General features: G+C 35.7%; 1 protein-coding gene across 5 annotated transcripts in view; it reads right to left on the reverse strand.

Moving 5' to 3' along the window:
* Positions 1-25,365, reverse strand: part of MTA3 (metastasis associated 1 family member 3) — a 159,086-nt gene that overhangs the window by 80,782 nt on the left and 52,939 nt on the right. For all 5 annotated transcript variants that reach the window (XR_005022451.1, XM_036873680.1, XM_036873682.1 and 2 more), the window contains exons 5-6: positions 12,010-12,073; positions 9,688-9,805 (exon numbers count right to left, since the gene is read on the reverse strand). Coding sequence is in view for 4 of the 5 variants with exons in the window: in XM_036873680.1 (XP_036729575.1) it covers positions 9,688-9,805; positions 12,010-12,073 (182 nt within the window). In the remaining variant the exon portion in view is untranslated. The remainder of the gene's footprint in view (positions 1-9,687; positions 9,806-12,009; positions 12,074-25,365) is intronic.

Below are 25,365 nucleotides of genomic sequence, written 5' to 3' on the forward strand. Positions count from 1 at the left end.
TCACTTTGTTATAAAGCAGAAACTAACACACCATTGTAAAGCAATTATACTCCAATAAAGATGTTAAAAAAAAATTCAATTGGTTCATTTTTAAAAACCATTTACAAACCCAAACGTTTGTAAACTGCATGAAACTTTTGAAAGGAAAATGACACAATTATACTCCCCTGTATCTCCAAGAAATACATGTTAAGTAAGATAAATAGTAAAGTAGTAAAGAAAGAAATATAATAATAAATCTACATTTGAAATCTGCATTTTTAAATAACACAAGATGAAATGATGATGCTATTCGGTATTAAGCCCCTTCTATTATATGTTCTAGAACATAAGGGTAAAACTGATATTTACTTTTCATATTTAAGTCAGTTAAATTGATAAACTTCAATCCTATCCATACATTCTGCAGCATACAGAGGAAAGATAATTCAGTATAAGAATTCTAAATAAATTTGATATAAACAATAATAAAACACTCCTGAATGCATTTCTACTAACAACTAAAACATACAATACCATGGGATGAGAACAAAAATAACAAGAACATAAAAAGAATATAGAATGTTCTATTCAAACAGTCACTCTAGGGAATTCCCCATTTTGGATTCATCATATAATTACATTTATATCAGTTTAATCACTTTTTCACAAGGGAAAAACTTTTAAGAAGCTCTAGAATCTGTATAATGAAATCCTCAACTAAGCTATCAGCAATCTGTAGAATGGTCTTGGGAAATGTGGTATGAGCCAGAGACTGAACCAAGAAGAATTCTATGCTCTGGTCATGTTCATTCCAGTCATTGCAATAATCTCACTTTCCTCCTCCATTTATGATAATCTGGGCAATTACAATCTGCTCTAGTCCCACACCAGCCCATGAAGCTCTCTCTCTCTGTGAATTCCTACCAAATATATTTACCAACTACCTACACGATTATATATGGCATCCAATTTTTTGCTTCATACGTTCCTTTTCATAATTTTGAAGAAATGTAGATTCAACAATGATTTTATATGTGTTAGCCCTAACCCTTCAGCTATATTTTAAGATTTCTAGAAAATAATGGCAAAGTACTTCTTCAGTATACCCCCAAAGAGCACAGACCATTGTTCAAAGACTGAAGAACTAAGGCTGGATGGAGCTGTCATCCTATAGACCCTTTGTTGGACAACTAGAAATATTCTTTGTTCTAAATATAATTCATTTTCTCTGCAACAACCATCAGAGTATATTATATTTAATTCAGAAACACAGAAGGCTGCCATTTATCACCATTTTTATTAATGTTCTGAAAGTTCTGGGCAGTGTTTTAAGTGATGCATCAAAGGAATAATACGTTACTAGAAACAAATACTGTGTGATATCATTTTATGTGGAATCTTAAAAAGCCAAACTCATTAAAACAGAGTAGAATGGTGGTTGCCAGAGGCTGGAAAGGGGGTGGGGTGGAGGGGGATGGGGAGAGGTTGTTTAAGGGTACATACTTCCAACCGCTAGGTAAGTAAGTTCTGGAGATCTAATGCACAGCACAGTGATTACAGACAATACTGTTATTATAAACTTCAAAGTTGGTAAGAGACTAGGATCTTTGTTCCCACCACAAAAAAGAAGTGATAATTATGACACGATAGATAGCTAATGCTATGGTGGTAACCAACCTGCAATACCTGAATGTAATCAAACCAACAAATTAAACATACACAGTGTTATATGGCAATTATATCTCAATAAAAATAGATTTTAAAAATAAATTACAAGAAAGGCACAAAAAAAATGAATATATAAAACCCAATGGCATTCCAAAGAGAATGAAAACAAAAATGTAAAAAAAAAAAAAAAAATCAGATATTATGGCAACAAAAATGTAAAATACTAAGAAACAAAATTGGAAGTATGTTTATATAAAGAAATTACAAAACTTTCAGAGAACATAAGATGACTTGAATAAAGAAGATTTTTAAATCTTAAGCCTGTCATTTTTGTACAAGTACTTCAAGTTAAATTTAACAAAATTTAGTTCTGAAAGCCCACAAAATAATTCAAATATTAATCTCTACAAATCAAAGAATATTATCATTATTAAAAGAATAATATAAGAGGATCCTCTAAACTGGGTGGGATTATAATATATAGCAACAGTAATCAAACAATGTGGTACTGGCACAAAAATAAACAGAATCAAAACCACAGAAATAGACCAGGTAATATAATTCATATTTGAAAATTTAAATATTACTATAGCTATGTAAATATTAAATAACATTTATTTAGTGCTTACTATGTCCCCAAAACCCTTTACAGTAGGGTTCCTCTGTACACAGTGTGCACTGTTGACACTTTGGGCCGACAACTCCTTGCCATGGGGGCTGTCCCGTGCACTGTACTATGCTCAGCAGCGGCCCTGATCTCTGCCCACTAGACGCCAGTAGCATCGCCCCCTCCCCCCAGGTGTGACAACCAAAAATGTCTATAGACATTGTCTAACGTCCCATGGAAGACAAAACTTCCCCGGGTTACGAACTACTGCGCTCACATGGTTGCGACCGATATCTGCTTACGCTTACTTGTTACGGTCTGGTGTTTTAGAGTTGATTAACATCCACCACATTGCAGAAAACACATTCTGCAAAATTACGCACTTGAAAATAATAGTGTCTACGGAAAAATAGGACAAAAATTTTAAAACCTAAGAACCAGAGCACTTTAAAAAAAAAAAAAAAAACAATCATAACAAAAATACCAACACAGTTAAATCTCCACTGACATTTGCACCAAGCACAAAGGTCAGTCAATCCTTTATCTTCTTAAACCCTGGACTTATGCTTCCTCCACCGAGATGTAGGTCACTGTGTACAGTTTCCACAAAATTAAAAATAAAATCTAGGGTATAGGTTTTTATAAACACTGGGGAAGATATTTTTCATTCCTTCATCTGTAACTCTAAGATGCACCATATACTGGTTTTTTTTTTTTATTAAACGCTCTTCATCTATGAGAATAACTGCTTAGAAAAGCCTCAGATGAACTGACAATTTCCACACTATACTGACATTTTTCTATTGACTGTATATGAGCTAATTCAAGTTTAAAAGGCATGTATTTTAGCATAAGAGACTAATCTAATTTAATTCTTTAACTTTCAAAGAGAGACACACCCTAAATACCCAAATACAGACAAGAGTTACTTAATTAGTAGCAGTAGACAGTTGGTGGCCCGGGAGAAGCAACTGTAATAGAGAACACTGAGCAGCAGGTGCTGTGCTAAATGCTTTACAAGGACTTCCCTGGTGGCGCAGTGGTTAAGAATCCGCCTACCAATGCAGGGGACACAGGTTCGATCCCTGGTCTGGGAAGATCCCACATGCCATGGAGCAACTAAGCCCGTGCGCCACAACTACTGAGCCTGCACTCTACAGCCCGTGAGCCACAACTACTGAGCCTGCGTGCCACAACTACTGAAGCCTGCCGCACGCCTAGAGCCTGTGCTCCACAACAAGAGAAGCCACCTCAATGAGAAGCACGTGCACTGCAATGAAGAGTAGTCCCCGCTCGCCGCAACTAGAGAAAGCCCACGTGTAGCAACGAAGACCCAACGCAGCCAAAAATAAATAAATAAAAATAAAATAAATTTTAAAAAATAAAAAATAAATGCTTTACAAGAATTACTTCATTTGATCATCACAACACTATGATGTATGCACATACACTATTACTCACTTTTTAAAGAGGAAGAAATGGGAACTTGGAGAGGTTAAATAATTTTTCCAAGGTAACTCAGCTAAAACATAGTACAGCCAGATTTTACCCAAAACTGTGAATCCAAAGTCATTTTTGTTTAATAATTTAATGTTATAATACTTTTAACAGTTACAAAGTTTAATATGTAAATAATTTGTTTCTTAAAATTCCAAAGTTACAATACAGCTAAATAATAATTCAAAACTTACTACATATGACACCTTTTTTCTACGGAAAATTCTCTAGGTAGTTATTCAAACTCAAAAAAGATTTAAAATCTAAAAAACAAACCTTCACCTTTGCTTGCAAGCTACATACTGATCTTTCCAGATCTCAAGAGTTTGCTAGATGGTGGGTAGCCATAACTGAATTTTAAAATTCTAAAGCCACAAAAAAGAAATATTCACCAGCAAGACAAATGCCACAACAATGTCTTAAATTCATCAGGACACATTCACAAAGAAAGCAAGCCTGTAATATATTCTGGCATGGAGCTGATGCTTCCACCTACTCAGGATATTAATTCAAGTTCTACATCCCATGCCAATGCAAATTGGAGTGGGTACTGGTCTAAACGTACCCACTCAAGAGTATCAAAAGGGTTAGTAAGCACAGACTGCATCAAGTCCTAAATATCTGTTCTTGAACATGATGTTTTCTACGATTTAATTTCCCTGCAAACAGGCACTGGCTGTGTATGAAAGTTTCTATGATGGCAGTGTCTGTGTTTTTCAAGTGTGGTTTAACTGCTGGAGTATCTATCTGCCACCCTACTCCTTCTTCCCAGAAAATACACTAATTAGAAGAAGGGGGTTCTTTAAATCTTACATCTAGTTGGTTTCCTGATTACAAGTGAAAAAAACATTTTGGATATGCTAAATGCTTTAAGTTGAAATAAAAGCCCAAAGTGACTTTCATTTATGTTGAAAAATACAATGTTTTTCATTGTTAAAGATGAACACGTATAAATAAAGCTAACAAGTTATAAACTTGGGACTTCCCTGGTGGTGCAGTGGTTAAGAATCCGCCGGCCAGTGCAGGGGACATGGGTACGATCCTGGGAGGATCCCATATGCCGCGGAGCAACTAAGCCCATGTAGCACAACTACTGAGCCTGCGTTATAGAGCCCGTGTGCCACAACTACTGAGCCCACGTGCTGCAACTACTGAAGCCTGCACACCTAGAGCCTGTGCTCTGCAACAAGAGAAGCCACCACAATGAGAAGCCCACGCACCACAACAAAGAGTAGTCCCTGCTCGTCACAACTAGAGAAAGCCCGCATGCAGCAACGAAGACCCAATGCAGCCATAAATAAATAAATAAAAATTTAAGTAAATAAATAAATATAAAGACATAATTTTTAAAAAATCATCAAAATGTCTGTCTAAATTAACTTAAAAATTAACTGCAACCCCAATAAAAACAGGAAGGAAGATTTTTTTTTGTCTGGTGTTAGTCAAGCTTGGAAAAATAAGAAGGGAACTACCCTCACCAGATATTAACACATACTACAAAGCCTCTATAATTAAAACATGGGTTACTAGAGTATGAACAGACAAACAGACCAGGGGAATAGAACAGAAACCTCAGAAGCAGACCCAATATTATAAAATAATCAATCACCTCCCAAAGTAATCTTAATATTAATACAATTTCAATCAGAATCCTAATGAAATCTGGAAAGGAAGAAATTGACAAATTGATGATAAACTTTGACAGTAAGAAAAAAAAATCTCATCGACATGAGAACCCCACCACAACCAAGAAATTTTAAAGAACTGAGGAAAAACTTGCCCGACCATTAAACACATAAGAAATAGATAAAATAAACTTGGATCTATCACACGATGGAATACTACAGAACATAATTTCATGGATCTCTATACATATTTATATAACAAGCAGTCTGGGAGAACATGTTAAATTAATAACAGTGGTTAATAGTGGGTTAGAAGGGATGATCTGAGGGACTACTACTTTTTGTTTCCAATATAATTACATTTTCTACCACAATTCATACTGTTTGCAATAAAATAAATTTTAAGATTTAAAAAATGGGAAAAGGCAAAGGGAAAACAGTGGAGCCCCTTCATATACTATGTTACAAAGGGACTTCATCATAAGCGCTAACTGCAAGGACTGGGGGTTCTGACTGTGCAACGAAGAGATAGGATTCTAATTGGCACAGTGGCCTTCAAGCTGATCCTCAGAATCCTAAGGTTCAGTAAGGTACCTCAAGAGACTCAACGGGGCCTTCTCTTCCACTTCACCCACAACAACCTGACTTCCTTATTTAAGGTCATACTGCGTAATAAGAAAGGGTTCTATTGCCTAAATAAAGTCTGTAAACCACCCACCCGGAAGACTACTAAGAGAAACGCAATGTTAAAGGCAATTAATACTTGTTAATGAATTATAAGATCTATTATATTAATGAATATTTAGTCACATTTTCTAAATACAAAGAATGCCTTTGTCAGATAACTGGTGTAACTTCCCAAATGCCACAAGCTGTTAAGAATCTTTCCTTTTACCTGGAAGAAGAACTGCAAGGTTCTTACCCTCAAGAATTCAAATCCTTATTGAGAAGTATTGTAGAATAAATTATTGCATTTTATATATGATTTCATTTCCTAAAATAATTTTTTAAATTCTAAGCTAGGTAGATATGCTTTCCAAATTACTAACTCTAACCAGCTTTATGCTTTTCAGGGGCAATATCATACGTAAAAGTTTTGCAGAGGGCTTCCCTGGTGGTGCAGTGGTTGAGAATCTGCCTGCCAATGCAGGGGACGCGGGTTCGGGCCCTGGTCTGGGAAGATCCCACATGCCGCAGAGCAACTAGGCCCGTGGGCCACAATTACTGAGCCTGCGCATATGGCTCGGCAACGAGAGGGGCCGCGATAGTGAGAGGCCGGCGCACCGCGATGAAGAGTGGCCCCCGCACCGCAATGAAGAGTGGCCCCCACACCGCGATGAAGAGTGGCCCCCGCTTGCCACAGCTAGAGAAAGCCCTCGCACAGAAAAAAAAGACCCAACAAAGCCATACATACATACATACATACATAAATAAAAAGAATGTAAGCAGACAAGAATAGCATTAAAAAAAAAAAAAAAAAAAAAAAAAAAAAAAAAGTTTTGCAGAGAAGTGGGAACTCATGAGATTCCATGATCTGATTTTTATGCCCACTGTTACTTGAAATATCCCAACTTTATTACTTGGTTCAGCATTTATCTTTACATGAGCAATACACAAAATTTTCTAGGCTTTCTATACACCTAGGCTTATTTCAGTGCTCAAGAAAGAACCAAACATAAAAAAAAAATTAGGGAGTTCCCGGTGGTCTAGTGGTTAGGATTTGGAGCTTTCACTGCCATGGCCCAGGTTCAATCCCTGGTCAGGGAACTGAGATCGTGCGAGCCACGGCGCACCCAAAATAAAAAAAAATAAATTAAAATTAAAAAACAAATTAAAATACTTCAATAAAATATATATATAAATTTAAAAATCAAAAAAATTAAAAAACACAACACTGTAAATCAACTATACTTCAATAAAATATATATATATATAAATTTTTTTTTTATGAAAAAGAGAGAGAGGACCACACAATCAACAGCTCAGGCAGTCCAAAATTTTAAAAGTCAAATAATAAAAATAGCACACAAGATTACATGAACGACACAGTCTGCAGAGTTTGACAAGCGGAGAGATCAAAGTTCAGGGAGGAGTAACAAAGGGCTGCTTAGGGGATGTAGAACTTGGGCCAGGCGACAAGCACACATGAGCACCAGGGTAACTCCTGGCTTTTGGCCTGTGCATAGATGGACTTGCTGAACTATCTCACTAAGAGTGTATACATTTGCCCAAAACTCAAAGAACTGTCACAAAAGAGGGTGAAATGTACTACATATAAATTATACCTTAATTAAAACAAGGAAAAAAACCACCTGTAAATAATTACTTGGAAGACAATTACCATTTTGTATAAAATTTCAGAAACACATGCCTTATGACTTAGCAATTTCATTTCTGGGAACATATTTTCCAGTTATATCCAGAGTACAAAATTATGCATTATATAAAGGATACTCAATGCAGCACTATTTGTAAAACTTAAAAATCAAGTGTTTTTAAAAATAAAACAATAAATATTTAGTGAACACTTACATGTAGTGATAAAAGTCTAAGATCAAACATTAAGGACTATAAAACATCCAAAATTATTTCTGGAAGAAAAGATGGTTTGTACAGAACAGAATGCTAATAAATGCAATCTCTCAGCCTATAATAAACTGAGTCACTACTTACAGTTTCTTCAAAAAAAACTTCTAAACACAGATGAGTGCAGACATGGCATTCTGTTCTCAAAGCTTAGTCATTACTGACTGACCTTTCCTGGTACTGAATTCATGAAAATGCAGAAATCTGCAACCTGTTATTATTCACAGCCACCCCACCTACCCACCACTGACAATGACAACACAACTGTATCCTGAGTTGATTTAACTTTTCTGCATATATTTCCTATAGGTAAGGCAAGGCAAAGAATGCAAATTATATAAACCTTAAGGGATAAATTCTAAACTTCTGTATGACAAAAATTCTCAATTTCTGTAGAACAAAAATAAATAAAACAAATTTAAAATCATTAACATTTTTTAAGTGAGGAGGCACTATGTGCAACACTCACAGGCAAAGGGCAGATACTTTTGTATTTGTTTACCTTTAATATGCAAAATACTCTTGCCAATACATATAAATAACCAAATAGAAAATACACAAGAAATTTACAGAAGAGCAGTAACGGAAAGCATAAGTAACTTTTAAAAATTAAAGAAAAAAAAAAACAAACAGCAACACCAAAAAAAATGAAAAGCCAAGACAATAATATCACAAAATGGGCAAGGGGGGGTTCTTTAATAATCTATTGGTGGAAGCATCTGGTTCACTCATATGAAAATTAACAGCCTTTTTGAAGGGCAAAGAAGCATTTTCAATATCTTCCAGGGAGCTATGCTTGAAAAACATTTACACAGCATAAGTATATGTAAAGCTTTTCTGGAAGCATCATTTGTAATATCAAAAAATGTAAACACCTAAATGTCTGTCAATAGGGTACTGGTAAAGGAAATAAATTGTGGCACATCCATGCAGACTTAAGAACTCTACAGTCACTGAAAAGAATAAAGCCACTCTACTCATCAGGAAAGATGCTAAAGATACAAACACTATTAACTGAAAGAAGCAACTGCAGAGCAATGTGCAAGTTGCCATCCCACAAAGACCACTCCAGAATGGATTACGAGCCAGAGCCTGTACCAAAAAAAAAATACCCTGAACAATATTAGTAATTAAATATGGGTTTGGAAAGAAGGAAAGGGGCTGGTGTTCATTTTCTGTATTACAAGTTTCTTTGTGTTTCATTTTTTTAACGGTAAGAATGTTTTACTTTTGACATCAGAAAATAAAGGTTTTAAGTATATAATTATGACAGAAGAAAGAAAAGTCTTGCTAGGAAGACCTGTTTTTAAAATGCAAAGTTCTGAATCTCTCTGGTATAGAAACTACGCAGGTCAGTCAAAATCCCCACCAAAATGTAAATGTTCACTAGATTCCAAGGCTACCATAGATAGATGACATGAAGGCACTCAGGATCTCAAGGCATGAGCGTGTCACATTGAAACACAAGTTCAACAACACTAACATTCTTAAAGTTGTATTTAAAAGAGAAACACAGGCAGAAAACTCATGAAAGTGTGAAATAAAAAATGAATAACTGATCGATTAAATTATTTTTCATTGCTGTTTGTTGTATTTCTAAAGTTGGAAGAGCCCGTTACTTTTAAACTTTAGCCTGAAAGTTGTTTCTTCCATATGAGGAAAATATTTGAGTTTCAAGGTACATTTGTTTTCATAGGATTTGCAACCCAAAGGAAAACATACCTTCTAAGAGCATTTCTGGAATGTCTGCTTGATATCTAGGTCCCACTCTGATTTCACCTTTGTCAGCTAACAATGTCTTCACTGAAGGATCATAGACCAATGAGTAGAAAAAAGTATCCTGGAAAAAAAAAATGACAGAAAATACCTAGGTAAACATAATTCCTTCTACTTTTTATAAAGCAATAAATCCAAAGTCACAATAATGAAACCATAAAACTCCAGAGTATAAAATTTCATTTTGGTGAATAAATTCATATATCTTTAAGAAGAGCATGATGTTACTATCATCAGGTAAACAGTATAAAATTAAATGAAACCAAAACAAATAGCTTACAATAAAAGTGGATAATAAAGTGTTATTATTATTTGTTTTAGTCTAACAGAAAACCATTAACTGCTCTAAAACTAAAAGCTAGCAAAGTTAAGCAAAAGTCAAAGGAAGACCCCTGAAATCAAGTAATCATTTAAAGCTGTAAAGCCCCCACCAAACAGTAAGGATGCCTTCATAGATACCTGGCACTCTTACTTAGTGTCCAGCCCACATTTATCAAAAATATTAAAATGCACACACATCTCACATTAAATAAACTATAGAAGAACTTAGTTTATATGCCGTTTACTAATATGTCACACTGTATACATTCAGGTAAATATCTATTAATTATAATTCTGCAGTTCTCCTTTAAATTCTGAAACACTCATATGTACCTATAGGTAGGCATATAAACATAACTATACATGCTACCACCACTGGCATACCCACCTAACTTTCCATGGACCCTTAAAGAGCAAAACACCCTAGTTACTGGACCTAATGGATAAAATGACCTATAGCCACAAATCCTTAGCTGAATTCTGCATAACCACTGGAGATCATCTGAACCAGCAAAGTCTTGTCCCTGCTTCCCACCATGGTTCTGAGGGTGACCTACTGCAGGATTCTCTGTATTATATCCTGAAAGGGCCTATCCCTAAGAACAGCAGATTGATAAAGGACTTAAGTGGTTAAAAAGCAAGTGGATAGGAAAAAAATCCTAAAGACCTTTGCAAATTTTCATCTACTACAGTCCTTAGCATACACAAATTGCTAATAAATTAGAAGGCATAAATATCACCTTAAAAAAAAATTTCAGGGAATTTCCTGGCAGTCCAGTGTTAGGACGCAGTGCTTCACTGCAGTGGCCTGGGTTCAATCCCTGGTCAGGGAAAGAAGATTCCAGAAGCCATGCAGCACAGCCAAAAATAAAACAAAACAAAACAAAACAAACCACTCTCTTAACAGCCAAATACAATAAAATACACTAAAACATATTGAATATGTCCTCTTTTTATTTCTGCTTCTGTGAGCAAAAGCTAATTTCTGAGCACCATCATTACCCATATTATCCATCATTCTGTTAGACAGACTGATGACAAACCCTATCCTTCTTTTCCAAATTCCATGAGTCTATTAACCCCTTTTTTCTGCCTCGAATACTTATTTTCATTTTAGTTTTCTTTATTAGGCTTCTAATACATAGTAGTTCTACATGTTTGTATCAATCTTTTTCGGCAATGTTTACTTCATTTGAGATAAGGGAACAACAATTTTGAGCATAGTAAAATATTTTTTAAAAAGAAAATATGTCCCTTTAATTCTGTAAAAAAAAAAAAACCTATGTGCAATAAAGATTTTGGGAAAACAAACACTATGAAATTATAAAGGTTAAATACTGAAACATTATCAATAGTAAAATATTTTCCCCACAACACAAATGATAAAAGTCACATAAAACTGCAAAATGTGGAATAGTCCTGCTTATAAGAATTTCCTCCCTTCAATGAAGTGCTTGCTCTAATTCAACTTGTTAAAAATGTTTAAAATGTTTCTTGAAGTTTACAGAAAAATATATTTTTAGTTGACAAAGTTTATTAGGATTCAAGGAAAGAAAGCAGACCACCAATGGTAAAATCTCATCTGCAAACAGTCTAAAAGAAAAGCTATTTATTTAAAAAGAAAAAAAAGGGAGGAGGACCAAGTATACTGAAGTCATTTATTTCATAAAGCCAAAAATAGTTCTTCCACTACCAACTAAATCATGTGCTATACTTTACAAGCTTTTCATTACCAAGCAAAAGAGACAGACAGACACGGGAGTTTTTGCCAACTTTTATCTCAGTTAACCAGAAAAATAAAATTACCTGAATGCAGTCCAGTCATTATACTTTTACCATAATACTGCTATCATTGTGCAATAATTTGTTAGAAGAAGAAATAATACAGAAGTATGGGCTTCGTATGAAATAGAGGGAAAAACAAAAACAAGTATAATTGTGAATTACCTCTTTATCAAGATATGACAATACAGACTCTGTCTCATTCAGAAGGGCAACACTGCATTTCCCCCTGTTGAAAGAGGAGAAAAGTGAATAAATAAAGGCCACCTCACCCTCACAGTGATGATATATACAAAGTTAGGAATATTCAAAATGTAAAGGTGGTATTGAGAAACTAGATGGCTTTTAGGAAAATCTATGTATGTATATACTTGGACTCTCTACCATCTTGGTTTTGTGTAACCTAAAAAATAAGGCTGTGTTTGTAGACATTTATTGAGAGGCTACTCTGGGAAAGGAACAGTGTTAGGCAGTAAATCCTTGTAACATAAAACACTTTATAGGTATTTCCTAATTTTTCAAGAAAAAAAAAGAAGAGTACAATGCAATCTTCAGACTAAGAGCTAGTTTCTGAATCTGTAAAGAGTCAATATGAGGTAATTTTATACAAGGGATTTTCAAAGACATCACCATACAAACCAGTGCCTGAAATAACCTTCAAATTTTTAAAGTAGCCACTGCATATGAGAACCTAAAATAATACACATTCACATCAGGATTAACTAACTTACCTTTATTGAAACTGCTCTAAAGACTAGTTAAAATTTAAATACAAGAAACTCCTATAGAGCAAGGGGCAAATAAGATTCATGGACCTTGAAGTCTCATGGCATTTACCTTTGATCATAGCTGGGTGTGTGCTTGGAAAAGAAACGTCTCTTTTAAAAAAGGCTTACAGGACATGGAAGCAACCTAGGTGTCCATCGACAGATGAATGGATAAAGATGTGGCACATATATACAATGGAATATTACTCAGCCATAAAAACAAATGAAATTGAGTTATTTGTAGTGAGGTGGATGGACCTAGAGACTGTCATACAGAGTGAAGTAAGTCAGAAAGAGAAAAATAAATACTGTATGCTAACACATATATATGAAATCTAAAAAAAAAAAAAAAAGGTTCTGAAGAACCTAGGGGCAGGACAGGTATAAAGACGCAGACGTAGAGAATGGACCTGAGGACACGGGGAGGGGGAAGGGTAAGCTGGGATGAAGTGAGAGAGCGGCATGGACATATACACACTACCAAATGTAAAATAGCTAGCTAGTGGGAAGCAGCTGCATAGCACAGGGAGATCAGCTCGGTGCTTTGTGACCACCTAGAGAGGTGGGATAGGGAGGATGGGAGGGAGATGCAAGAGGGAGGAGATATGGGGATATATGTATATGTATAACTGATGCACTTTGTTATAAAGCAGAAACTAACACACCATTGTAAAGCAAGTATACTCCAATAAAGATAAATAAATAAATAAATAAATAAATAAATAAGGTAAAAAAAGGCTTATCTAGACCTGAGAAAAATCAAGGTTATTCAGGTAGTTGTACTTATTACCACTTTTAAAATTATCCTCCCAGCTTGAAAACTTCAGTATAGCTACAAATTTGACAGACTTTTGATAGACTATTCAAGTTACAGATATTGGTCAGGGCTCTCACAAAATATTTATTAAATGACATAATGTCATTTGATTATCTAAACAGAAGTCACTACTTGCTCCCCATGAAATAACATGTAAAAACAAATGCATTAAATATACATTAAATAGGAAGCTTGTTGTTGGATTATCAGAGTGAAATACAATTCAAAGGAAAAAATTACCAAAAGCAAAACTTTTGCAAAAGTAAAATATTAACACATAAGTAAAAAATTATAGTTTACTAAACATTTTGCAACTGTATATTCCTTAAATCTAAAAAACGATTTCCTCTCATCAAAACATCTTTCTCTGTTAATCATCTTAGGTTGTTATCACTTCAAAAGATTTCTCAGGGACTTCCCTGGTGGCGCCGTGGTTAAGAATCCACCTGCCAATGCAGGGGACATGGCTTCGAGCCCTGGTCCAGGAAGATCCCACATGCTGCAGAGCAGCTAAGCCCATGCGCCACAACTACTGAGCCTACACGCCTAGAGCCCACGCTCCGCAACAAGAGAAGCCACCACAATGAGAAGATCGTGCACCACAACGAATAGTAGCCCCTGCTCACCACAACTAGAGAAAGCCCGCTTGCAGCAAAGAAGACCCAATGCAGCCAAAAATAAATAAATAAATTTATTTATTTATTTTTTAAAAATTAAAGATTTCTCTGTGAGCATGTGGTATTCCATATTATCCTGTGAAATCTCTAATTCGATTACCAGGAGTTATAAAGGTTTTCTGCTTCTCTAATATATTTTATTCATGCATATTACTGAAGCAGAAAAATTAACATTATTACTTCAATGCATATAACAACACATAAAGTCAACAATTACCTGACAAGCTCTTACAAAGGACAGAATTACGAGCAGGGAAATTGCTCTGTTGCTGTTACCGCATCTACAGCTGCCGTAGAAGAACCTCTTATGACCTGTGAATACATGCTCACACATCCAAGAGTGCTTAAGCAACAAACGGGATTTCCAAAAATAGTTTCATTTACTTCTCTTGCCTCAATAACTGCTGACAAAGCAGTATTTCTAACATTTAATACTTAATCACCTAGAAAAAATATATTTTTCAAGTTCTCTAAAGTCAGGTTTTTTTTTTAAATGGAGAGGAGCAGATGCTGTAAATGTTATTCTAATAGATACCACTTGAATTTTATAGGATAACAGACACTGAAAATTCATAAAAAGAATATAGCATAAAGTTGCCTCCATACTGTCTGAAATGACAAAAGAATTTAATTACTAAACCATTATTTTCATATTTATATCAGGAGATAAGGGAACATTGATTATACTGTTTTAGAGGCACAACATGATTACAAAACCAATGGAAGGATAGATATCCCAATCAATCTAAAATATAAATTATTTTTGGAAATGTAGATTTTATGCAAAGAGGAAAGGATAATAGGTAATTTTAGTTCTCAATTTTTCTTTAATGTAGTATATTGTACCTTTTCCCCCATTAAAAATGAAAATGTGACACAAATTTTCATGTACATATATTAACAGTTAACAAAGTAAGAGGTTGAGTCAGAATTATTTTATGAAGTAAATATGAATATGTAATTAACACATGTACCACCACGCCAAGAGTTGTTGATAAAAGTAGTTTAAAAAGAGATTTAAAGTGTTGGCTTCCTTTATGCTGAACAAATCTTGGCTCACAGGAAAAAGCATGATAAATTTTAAGCTAACGGCAAACTAAAGGAACTATTATCAAATTCTGAATATAGGTAACCCAATTGTTTTACCCTGAACCTCAAGCAATGAACCTAATTGTAACTTTGTATGGGGACAAATGATTACTAGACTTATTGTGATCATTTCATAATGTATGCACTTGTCAAGTAACTATTTAGTACACCTGAAACTAACATAATGTTGTATGTCAACTATATTTCAATTTTTAACATATGCAAAAACAAACTATTTGCCAGTGTGGCGGGGGGAAGACGCTCAACATTCTCAGCCATTAGGAAAACGCAAACTCAAAACCACAGTGAGATACACTTCACAGAAAACCACAAGGATGCCTACAATGAAAAACACAGATGATAAGAAGTGTTGACGTGGATGTGGAGAAATTGGAACCCTAATACTTTGCTGGTGAGGATATAAAACTGTGCAGTCACTTCTGAAAGCAGTTTGGCCGTTCCTCAAAATGTTAAACAGAGTTGCCCTCTGACCCGGCAATTCCACTCCTAAGCGTACGTAATACCATGAGAAAAGAAAACATACATCCACACAAAAACCTGTGCACGGATGTTCACAGCAGCATTATTCATAACAGCCAAGAAGTGGAAACAACCCAAATTTCCATCAGCTGATGAATGGGTAAACAAAATGTGTAGTTCTGGTCCAAGTCCAAAGGCCTGAGAACCAGAAGTGCTGATGCTGTAAATCCCAGTCCGAGGGCAGGAGACCGAGGTCCCAGCTTAGTCAGTCACACAGAGAGAGAATTCTCCCTTCCTCTACCTTTTTGCTCTTTTCAGATCTTCAACTGATTAGAAGAGGTTTCCCCCACGCGGGGGTTGGGGGTGGGGTGGGGGGGGAGACAATCTGCTTTACTCAGTCTACTGACTCTAATAATCTCTTCCGGAAACACCCTCACGGACACACTCAGAATGCTTAACCAGATATCTGGGCCTCACATAGCCCCAGTCAAGTTGACACATAAAATTAATCATCACAATATCTCAATAAAGTTATTATTAAAAATATATATAATATATATATATTATTCTTCAAAACTGTCAAGGTCATGAAAAACAAGGAAAGACTGGGATACACACCAGAGGAAACTATGGAGACATGATGCCTAAATGAAATGTCAGGGTAAATCGTGAAACAGAAAAAGGACATCAGAAAAAGAATGGCACTATCTGAATAAAGTCTGGAGCTTAGTCAATAGTAATACATCTATGTCAATTTCTTGGTTTTGATAAAGATGTAATGATTATATAAATCATCAACATTAGGGGAAACTGAGTGAAGAGTACACGGGAACTCTCTGTACCATCTTTGCAGCTTTGTTTGTAAATCTAAAAGTATCCCAAAATAAAACGCTTCTTTTTTTTAAGACCCCCCCCACAAAAAAAGGGGCATTTGTGTCATTGGTCTTATGAGTCTTATATTAGCCACAAACTGAATTCTGAGCATTTTTTCATGTAAAGAACCATGCCTGGTTCTGTGATTGGAAATTCAGCAAACAGTTTTATACAGCATTTAATCCACTGAATACAATGAACAAATTTTAAAAAATTAATGAAGTTCAAAGATCCAAAATGCTTTCATAAGCTTACATTTCTCAACAGCAGCAATGTAAGATAGGTCAAACGAAAAGATTCAAAATTCTGAGGGAAATTATTTCCAAACCAGAATTATATGCCTAAACAAATCATGAGTCAAGTGTGAAAAACATTTTCAGATAAGCAAGGACTAAAATTTTTTACATTTTAGAAGACTAATCAAAAGGAAAAGGCAAAACAATTATTAACTCCAAGGAAAACATAATATTGTACAACAATGAACTATGTGAGGAATATTTATGCATTCATAAAATACAAATACTGATTATTAAGTTAAACAAAATTGTGATATACTGGAAATACAAAGGAAAGGGAATGGAGAAGAGAAAGTGAAGAGATTTCTAAAATTTTTAGAAATGAACAGTAGCAGTATCAGAGTAGTATAAATGCCAAGGTCAATGTCAGAGAAGTTGAAAATGATTGCAAGGTGGAAACCAGGCACATGACTGCCTTGGATATTACCAGACAGCTATATATTGGGTTGGCAAAAAAGTTCGTTCGGGTTTTCCCGGACAGGTTACCAACAGCCCAAAAGAACTTTTTGGCCAACCCAATACATACGTACGACTTTAAAAAATATTGAAATTTAAATTTGAAGTGAAGGGGGGTCCTAATTAGATAAAGTGCATAAATTTGCACGAATATTATACATACCAAGGGAGCAATAATTATTTATGGTGGCACGACATCAAGTTTTCTCAACCTTGGCATTACTGACCTTCTGCGCCAGGTAGTTCTTTGCTGCAGGGGCTGTCCTACGTGCACAGGACATTTAGCAGCAGCCCTGGCCTACAGCCACTGGATGGCAGGAGCAGCCCCACACCCAGGTGTGACAGCCAAAACGGTCCAGACTTTGCCAAATGTCCCTTGGGAAACAAAATTGCCCCTGGTTGAGAACACTACAGAGCTGATGAAACATGGTTTTCTTAACTGTATCTTAGTAATAAGTATTTAAGGACTGCCTATATAAGCAAAAAAATATAATTTTATGAATTTTTAGATTATAAAAAGGAGGAAGAGGACAAAGGGCAAAAAGAAATCTAGAAACTTTCAAATATTTCTATTCAAAGATACATTTTCTGCTGTTAATACGATGACTACTTTAACAGATGTTTACAAACAGAAGTTAAAGGAGGCCTCCAAGAAACAAAACAAAACAGAAACTGGAACATCTGTGTGAGTAGGTAAGACAGAAGAATGAAAAGCCAAGAAGAGAAGTTTGAGCTTAATGTGATAGCTCAATGGATTTTGTGAAGAAACATGACAAGCAGTGTTTTGGAAAGCCCCTTCCGTTTGTGGCATGTGGAAAGAAGCAAAGCAACAAGTTATTATTAACCCATGATCCTGGAGATCTGGTAACAAACATGAAAGAAACTATCAAAGAGGAATTCAAGGGGAAAAAAAATCCTCTCTTGGTGCCACTTTTCCCTTTTATAACTAGGAGAAAATAGAATGTTCAAAAGAAGGTGCTAGGATTAGGAAGCTCCTCTTCTCCAAGACAGGATGACAAACAAATTGTTTTGATTACTAGGAAAATCTCACAAGCATTTCTTTCCACAACCATGTGGAACACCAGTACTCGAGACAATATGTAGGCTATCCTGTGATACAGCCCAATGCATTTCTGCATTATGATTTTAGTTGGAGAAGAAAACACTTCAACCCATAGGGTTGATCATTTCAAAGGAAAGATTACATAGTATAAACACAACATTCAAGAAAAAGTGTGCTAAACATGTAGACTTTAAAATGTTAAATTGTGATATGATTTTTCTCCAGTTTCTGTGTTCTTCTTCTAGTCCTCCTTCTTAGCAATCCTAAGAGCCTAAGCATACTAAGTAAATAACTATCTTTATGTTACATTCATCTCTTAAGTAGCACTACTTATAGTCTCAATAGCACTCTTCTGGCTAACTTAAATTTTGTTTACAGATACGAAGAAAACTGCAAAAATCTAACATCTTAAAATAAAAATATTGGCACAATGAAATGTACAGGAAGAAAACTGCCTTTGTTTGAATTTTGTTTTAAAGATTCCAAGTAAGTTTCTTTAACATTAGTAGCCAAACTGGAGAGAGACTGCTAATCCACAGTGGAGTTCTATTTTATTACTTATATACTTAAAACTTAGCATTACTACTTATTTATCAATAAACATAAATCTGTAAAAATTGGTTTTCTCTGAAGATTTTTAAAAGGCCTCAACACGGACTTCCCTGGTGGTCTAGTGGGTAAGACTCTGCGCTCCCAATGCAGGGGGCCCCCCGGTTTGATCCCCAGTCTGGGAACTAGATCCTGCAAGCATGCCACAACTAAGAAGCCTTCGGGAAGGGAGGGGGGAAGGGAAGGGGGGAGGGAGGGAGGAAAGAAGGGAGGGAGGGAGGGAGGAATAAATATATTTTTTTTAACCGTTAAGCTTTAAAAAGAAATAAATAAAATAGAATAAAATGATCTACCAAATATCCTCACCATTGAGGCATCCCTGAAATTTCAGGATACAATGGATTAGAGAATTCTAAGATTTAAAAGCTGGAAAAAACAGGTAATATGCAGAGTATGGAGAATCTATGTGATATAAAACTACTTTCAATGACAATAGATGTTTGAGGACAATGGGGTTAGTCATCTTCAACCCAAAATTAAATTCCAAGCCAAACTGTGTATCACATGTGTAGTAAAAATTATCTATGAATTTCATTCCAGAATAGCATAGGAAGTATTAAAAAATATGTAAAAGAGAGGTTGAGTCTGATAAAGTTGATAGCCTCTGCTGTAAGTTGTTACACACTAAAACATAAAACTAAAATTAAGAGTCATAACCAAAAAACACAGAAGCCTTCCAATTAGTATATGAAGAAGAACAGTATAATTAGAATATCACCACTCTATAACAACTGTGATTAAAGGAACTCCAGGCAATAAGCATCAAATAAATGCCAGTAACATCCAGAAATGAGAGATTATATACCTCCTAATGTACACCACCACCTATGAAGAAGTTTTTGTCTCTTGTACTTCACTCTTCCCCACAGAGGAAGGAGGCAGGGCAGGAGGAATGAAGGAAACCACGTCCTCTATTACCAATTCACAAGAAATATGAGGGAGAGGGGAACATGGTTGAACACAGGGGGATACAATCAGCAAAATCCAAACGGTGAGAAACAAAATCCTCAATGCATCAACAAAAAAATAGCGGAGGTGTGGGGGGCGGGTAGAGATAGGGAGAGACAAAGGGAAGCCTTCATTTATTTTCCCCTAGGGCCACCCAACTGATTTGGCACCATATACCTTTCTCCACTACACTGTAAAGGCGCCTTCATCAAATATCAAGTTGTACTATATATGCGGGTCTGTTCTGGCTTTTCTATTCTGTTCCACTGGTTTATTTCACAATCCACTTACCCGTACTACCCTACATTAATTACTGTAGCTATACAAGTGTCTTAATATCGAATGATATAAACCTCTAACATTTTTGTTCTTCAAGACTGACTTTATCAATGGTTCTCAAACTTTTTGGTCTCAAGATCTCTTTAAGTTCCTAAAAATTATTGAGAACCTCAATGAACTTTTGCCTTTGTGGGTTACATCTATCAATATTTACCATGATAGAAATTAAAACTAAAAATTTAACATCAATTAATTAATTTAAAATAAAAATAAACATATTAGCAAATATTTGTTATTAATAATTACTATATTCCCCCCAAAAAATTAACGAGAACAGTGGCGTTATTTTACATTTTTGCAAATCTCTTCAATGTCTGGCTTAATAGACAACTAGATTTTCACATGAGTAACTAGTTTACTTCATTTTCAAAGAACATCCATCAAATACTCATGTCTCAATAACCACAGTTCGTCTCTCAGTGGTTATTTCAGGCAAAAATGGTGTTCCGTGAAAAAGGTAGCTAGTTTAGCTCATATTTCAAACAAGCCCATGAGTTTTTTCTCAAAATTATCATCACACTTTCATATGCAGCAGAAATTATTTATGCATACTTCCCATTTCAGCACATGGAACATTAAAAGGATGTGTAATCTCTTTTTTTTCTTCCAGTTTTATTGAGGTATAATTGACATACAGCACCATATAAGTTTAAGGGGTACAGCATAATGATTTGACTTACATACATCGGAAAATGAAGATGTGTAATCTCTTGAAATAAGGGAGAAGTGATGGTTGCACAATGTTGTCAGTATACTGAATTTTTTATACTGAATGCCACTGAATTGTACCCTGTATACTGTACAGTGGTTAACATGTTGTTGTGTGAATTTTTCCTCAATTTTTAAAAAAAGGCATGAGACTTATTAAAATTAATAAATTGTACTGTTTTGCCAAGAACATTCTTAAGTGGAACTTGTCTTTTTTTTCTTTTCTTTTTAATTGCAAATGCATACAATACAGTGACGACTATAGCAGAGTTTGGTGACACTGCCGTGATTCCTGCTGACTTGGTGCCAGCAGTTTACCCACCATTGCTTTTGCACATGATTTTGCTTTTGCAAAATCAACACAGAGAAAAGGCAGATAACATCTTACTGTTGTTATGAGACTAGTTTTGATCTCACAAAGGCCCTCTTGAATGGGTCTATGGGGACATCCAGAAGTACACGAAACATGTTTTGAAATGTTCTTGGTCCTTTCGATTCCCAGAGATTTTGGACTCAGCTTCTCAATTTATACACACATACACATACACAGACACACACACACACACATACACACACAACTCTGCTAAGCTTTTCTTTGGAATTACATTGAATCTTTGGATCAATTTGGGAAAAACAGACTTATTGTCATTTATTTACTTAATCTTTAATTCCTTTAGCAATACTCTGTAATTTCTGTGTGGAGTTTTTACACATCTTTCCCTTTTTTTAGACATCTTTTATTTTTTTAAATTTATTTTTATCTTATTTTTGGCTGCGTTGGGTCTTTGTTGCTGCGCACGGGCATTCTCTAGTTGTGGCGAGCGGGGGCTACTCTTTGGTGAGGTGCACTGGCTTCTCACTGCAGTGGCTTCTCTTGTTGCGAAGCATGGGCTCTAGGCGCGTGGGCTTCAGTAGCTGTGGTGCGTGGGCTCAGTAGTTGTGGCTCGCGGGCTCTAGAGCGCAGGCTCAGTAGTTGTGGCACATGGGCTTAGTTGCTCCGCAGCATATGGGATCTTCCCGGACCAGGGCTCGAACCCGTGTCCCCTGTATTGGCAGGCGGACTCTTAACCACTGCGCCACCAGTGAAGCCCTAGACGTCTTTCTTTAGATTTATTCCTAGGTGTTTGATATTGTTTGATGATACTGTAAATAGTACCTTTTTAAACTTAATTTTCTAACTGACCTCTCTTCACACCATATGCATAAAACAGACCTAAATATAAAAGGTGGAAACTTCAAGAAAACATAGAAGAATATCTTCATGATCTTAATTAAGAAATCTCTGCCCATTATAAGATCGTGACACTTGGATTGGTTTTTGAATGAGCACTCTTTCTGAGTAACAAAGTATTCTTTTTTTGGTTTTTGGTTTGTTTGTTTGTTTTTTGCAGCTTGCGGGGTCTTAAGTCCTGTGCCGTCCCCCTCCCCCACCCCATCCCCCCGCAGTGAAACCATCGAGTCCTAACCACTGGACTGCCAGGGAGTTCCCCAAAGTATTCTTACTCTAGATTCATTCTGCTCCTTCATATATATCAAACCTATCAGGCATGTCTATTAATGTCTCAAGAATGGAATTTTTCCAGCCTTTATTTAACTGTCCTCCTCCCCTCCTCCTGCTGTTCCATCATTCATTTTCCTACCAAATTTCTCACATATTTAAAAACAAACCAACCAACCTAGAAAGAGCAAAGATGACAATAGCAGCACTGAAGACTAAGCACTGCTTAACGAGAGGAAGCTGCACACAAGGAATGTAGCTCCTCTGCCATTCTGAGTAAACTCCAACAATGTGCAGCCCAAATCCAAAGAATGCACATAAGATTAGGAATGAAAATGCACTGAAGATACACCAAAATGTCAGTGCTGCTGGGTGGAGGGATTACAGGGGTGTGTGTGTCTTTTTTGTGTGTTTTTCCCATTTCAACAATAAATTATAATTCTTCCATTATCATAAAATAAACAATAAAAGTTTACTTTTAAATTTTAATATGCAGTGATGTTGAGGAAACAGCAAAATGGGCATATTCATAATATACTGTGGTGGGAATATAAACCGACAGAATAATTCTTGAAGGAAACAGCATTTTGCAACAAAAACATTTGGAAAATGTACCCTTAAATTAGAAACAGGTCTGCTATCAAATGGTAACAGTAGCTAATGTTTCTATTGTACTTTACTACTACTGGGGAAGGGAGAATAAAGAGGAGTTTAGTTTTTAGTAGATTCCCATCTATTCTGTCTTCATCAAAACCAGCCAGGTTGTCACGCAAGGCAGGGGATTAAAACGGATGCAAAACGGCATTTTCCCTCTCTAATGTCCAAATGTACAAACTTTTAAATAATACCTTTTCCATTATATATCTAATGTGTTTTCATTTCAGACAAAGTAGAAATACAGAAAAGCATAAATATGAAAGTTGCTTGCATTTTCTGATAGTAGTGCAATCCTGAAATCTATCAAATACCAAGTTCCTACTTACATTTGTGATGCTGACTCATATTTATGAATGAAAATGACCTCATTTATTTGCAAAAAGATCTTTAACTAAAAAAATAAAACAAAACAATTCTGCAATAAACATATCAGTATATATATTTCTACACACTTACATGAGAACCTCTGTTAGATAAAATCAAAAAAGTGGAATTGCTGGGTCAAAGGATATTCACACATTAAAGTTTGATTTCTCTGATTATATTAACATTCGAATATAGAAGAGTTATCTATTTCCCCACCCTCATCAACACTGAGTGTTAAGACAAGAACTTCAGTATTCCATCCCCCAAATACCTCTTGTTGGCTAGAAACTTTTCCGTTTCTCCCTTTCTCATGGTTGCTATATATGGTTTATAAATTCATTTTGTTTGGTGACAAATAATATGTACAGAAAACAGATTTCCTATCCTCTGCTTAGCCCTCCATGTAAACGCTTGATGTTGACTCTGAGTCACTCTCCCTCAGAGTCCTAAGCAACCTGTGATTCCATGTATCAATCTTTAATTTTCATGAAAAGAGAAAGGCACACAATCTAAAACTTCATTTAAGGTCAGCAGTATTTGAGAGGAGATTATTCTACTATCTGTTGATGACTTTTATTTCCTTAACAAACAAAAATTTAAAAAATGGAAACTATGCAAGCTTCAAAGTCTAAGTGGCCATTGAGTACTGTGCTCCACAGCAGGCAGGAAAAAGGAGAAACAGGACATACTAAGGAGCTTCTAGAATCTCACACTCTAAGATGATGTCTGACTTGAAGAATCTAAAAATTACATATATGAAGAACCTATGAAATTATATATAAAACCCAAGATTTCTAACAGCCACTAAAGATACTTTTTCAACTGAATTAAGAAAGCTCTTCATTTTGGAGGGCAGGAGACAATGTAGAAGCAACATGGCATCACTTAAACCAAGAAAAGTTCACGACAAACTGTGGTTGCAGCCAGTCTTCTATGAAGCAATAATGGTGATTATGGTGATGATGATGTTCATACTCTGGAATCCTAACCTAAAAACTGTTTAAGAGGAAAAGAACGTAAGGCTTTCTCTGAAGCATACTGCCATTAAGAGACTGCTTGAACACTATGTGCTCCTAGGTCTTCAAGACCTATTCTACTACTGACACTAAATTTAGGTTCTGGAAGAGCTTCTTTGGACTTTCTTGAGGTGAAATAATGAGGTAGACAGGACGCTCACCAGTGATGCTCTGAGCAAGGGCCAGGTCTAACGACATGGATATAATGGTTTCTCTATCACCACTCACTCCTTGCAACAAGACTTGGAGATCAAATCATCCAGTCCAAAAGCCCTTACTATAGGACACACTGAGGCCACTAATCAAGAGGTACCTAAGGAAATGCTTTTAAGACACAATGAAGCATAACTTCCAAGGCTGTAATCCAGATCCCAAGGTTGGCAAGCGGGAAAAGATGGGCTCTGTTTAAATACGACTAACTAGCTACACCAGAGGCAGGGAAGAGGTATTAATCACTACACATACAATGCTGTAACTAGCAGCTTTTAAAAAGCCAAGCTTTGTGTGTTCAAGATGAAGGAAAAATGGCATTGGACCATATATAAGACACATCCATAAACTTAAGCACCCAATCAAGTAGGCAGTTCCCAGTCGCTATTTATATCTCTAACACTGTAAAATAGTATAGTTTGTATGCTTGACTCAGTTTTTAATTTAGTTCTGCCCATTTGACTTGAGTAAATAGAAAAATTATGTGAAAAAAATAGAAAATCAAAGAGCCTATCTATTCAACAAGCTTCTAAATAGCTGTCTTTCTGTCTCTGATGTTTTTTAACACTTAGAGTCATGTATATATCATAATATTGTATATTTGCAGCCACATGATCTGAGTTCAAGATCTGAATCTGCCATTTAAAAGCCG

This window comes from Balaenoptera musculus, chromosome 13 (genome assembly GCF_009873245.2).
Source record: "Balaenoptera musculus isolate JJ_BM4_2016_0621 chromosome 13, mBalMus1.pri.v3, whole genome shotgun sequence".
NCBI classification, from domain to species: Eukaryota; Metazoa; Chordata; class Mammalia; order Artiodactyla; family Balaenopteridae; genus Balaenoptera; species Balaenoptera musculus.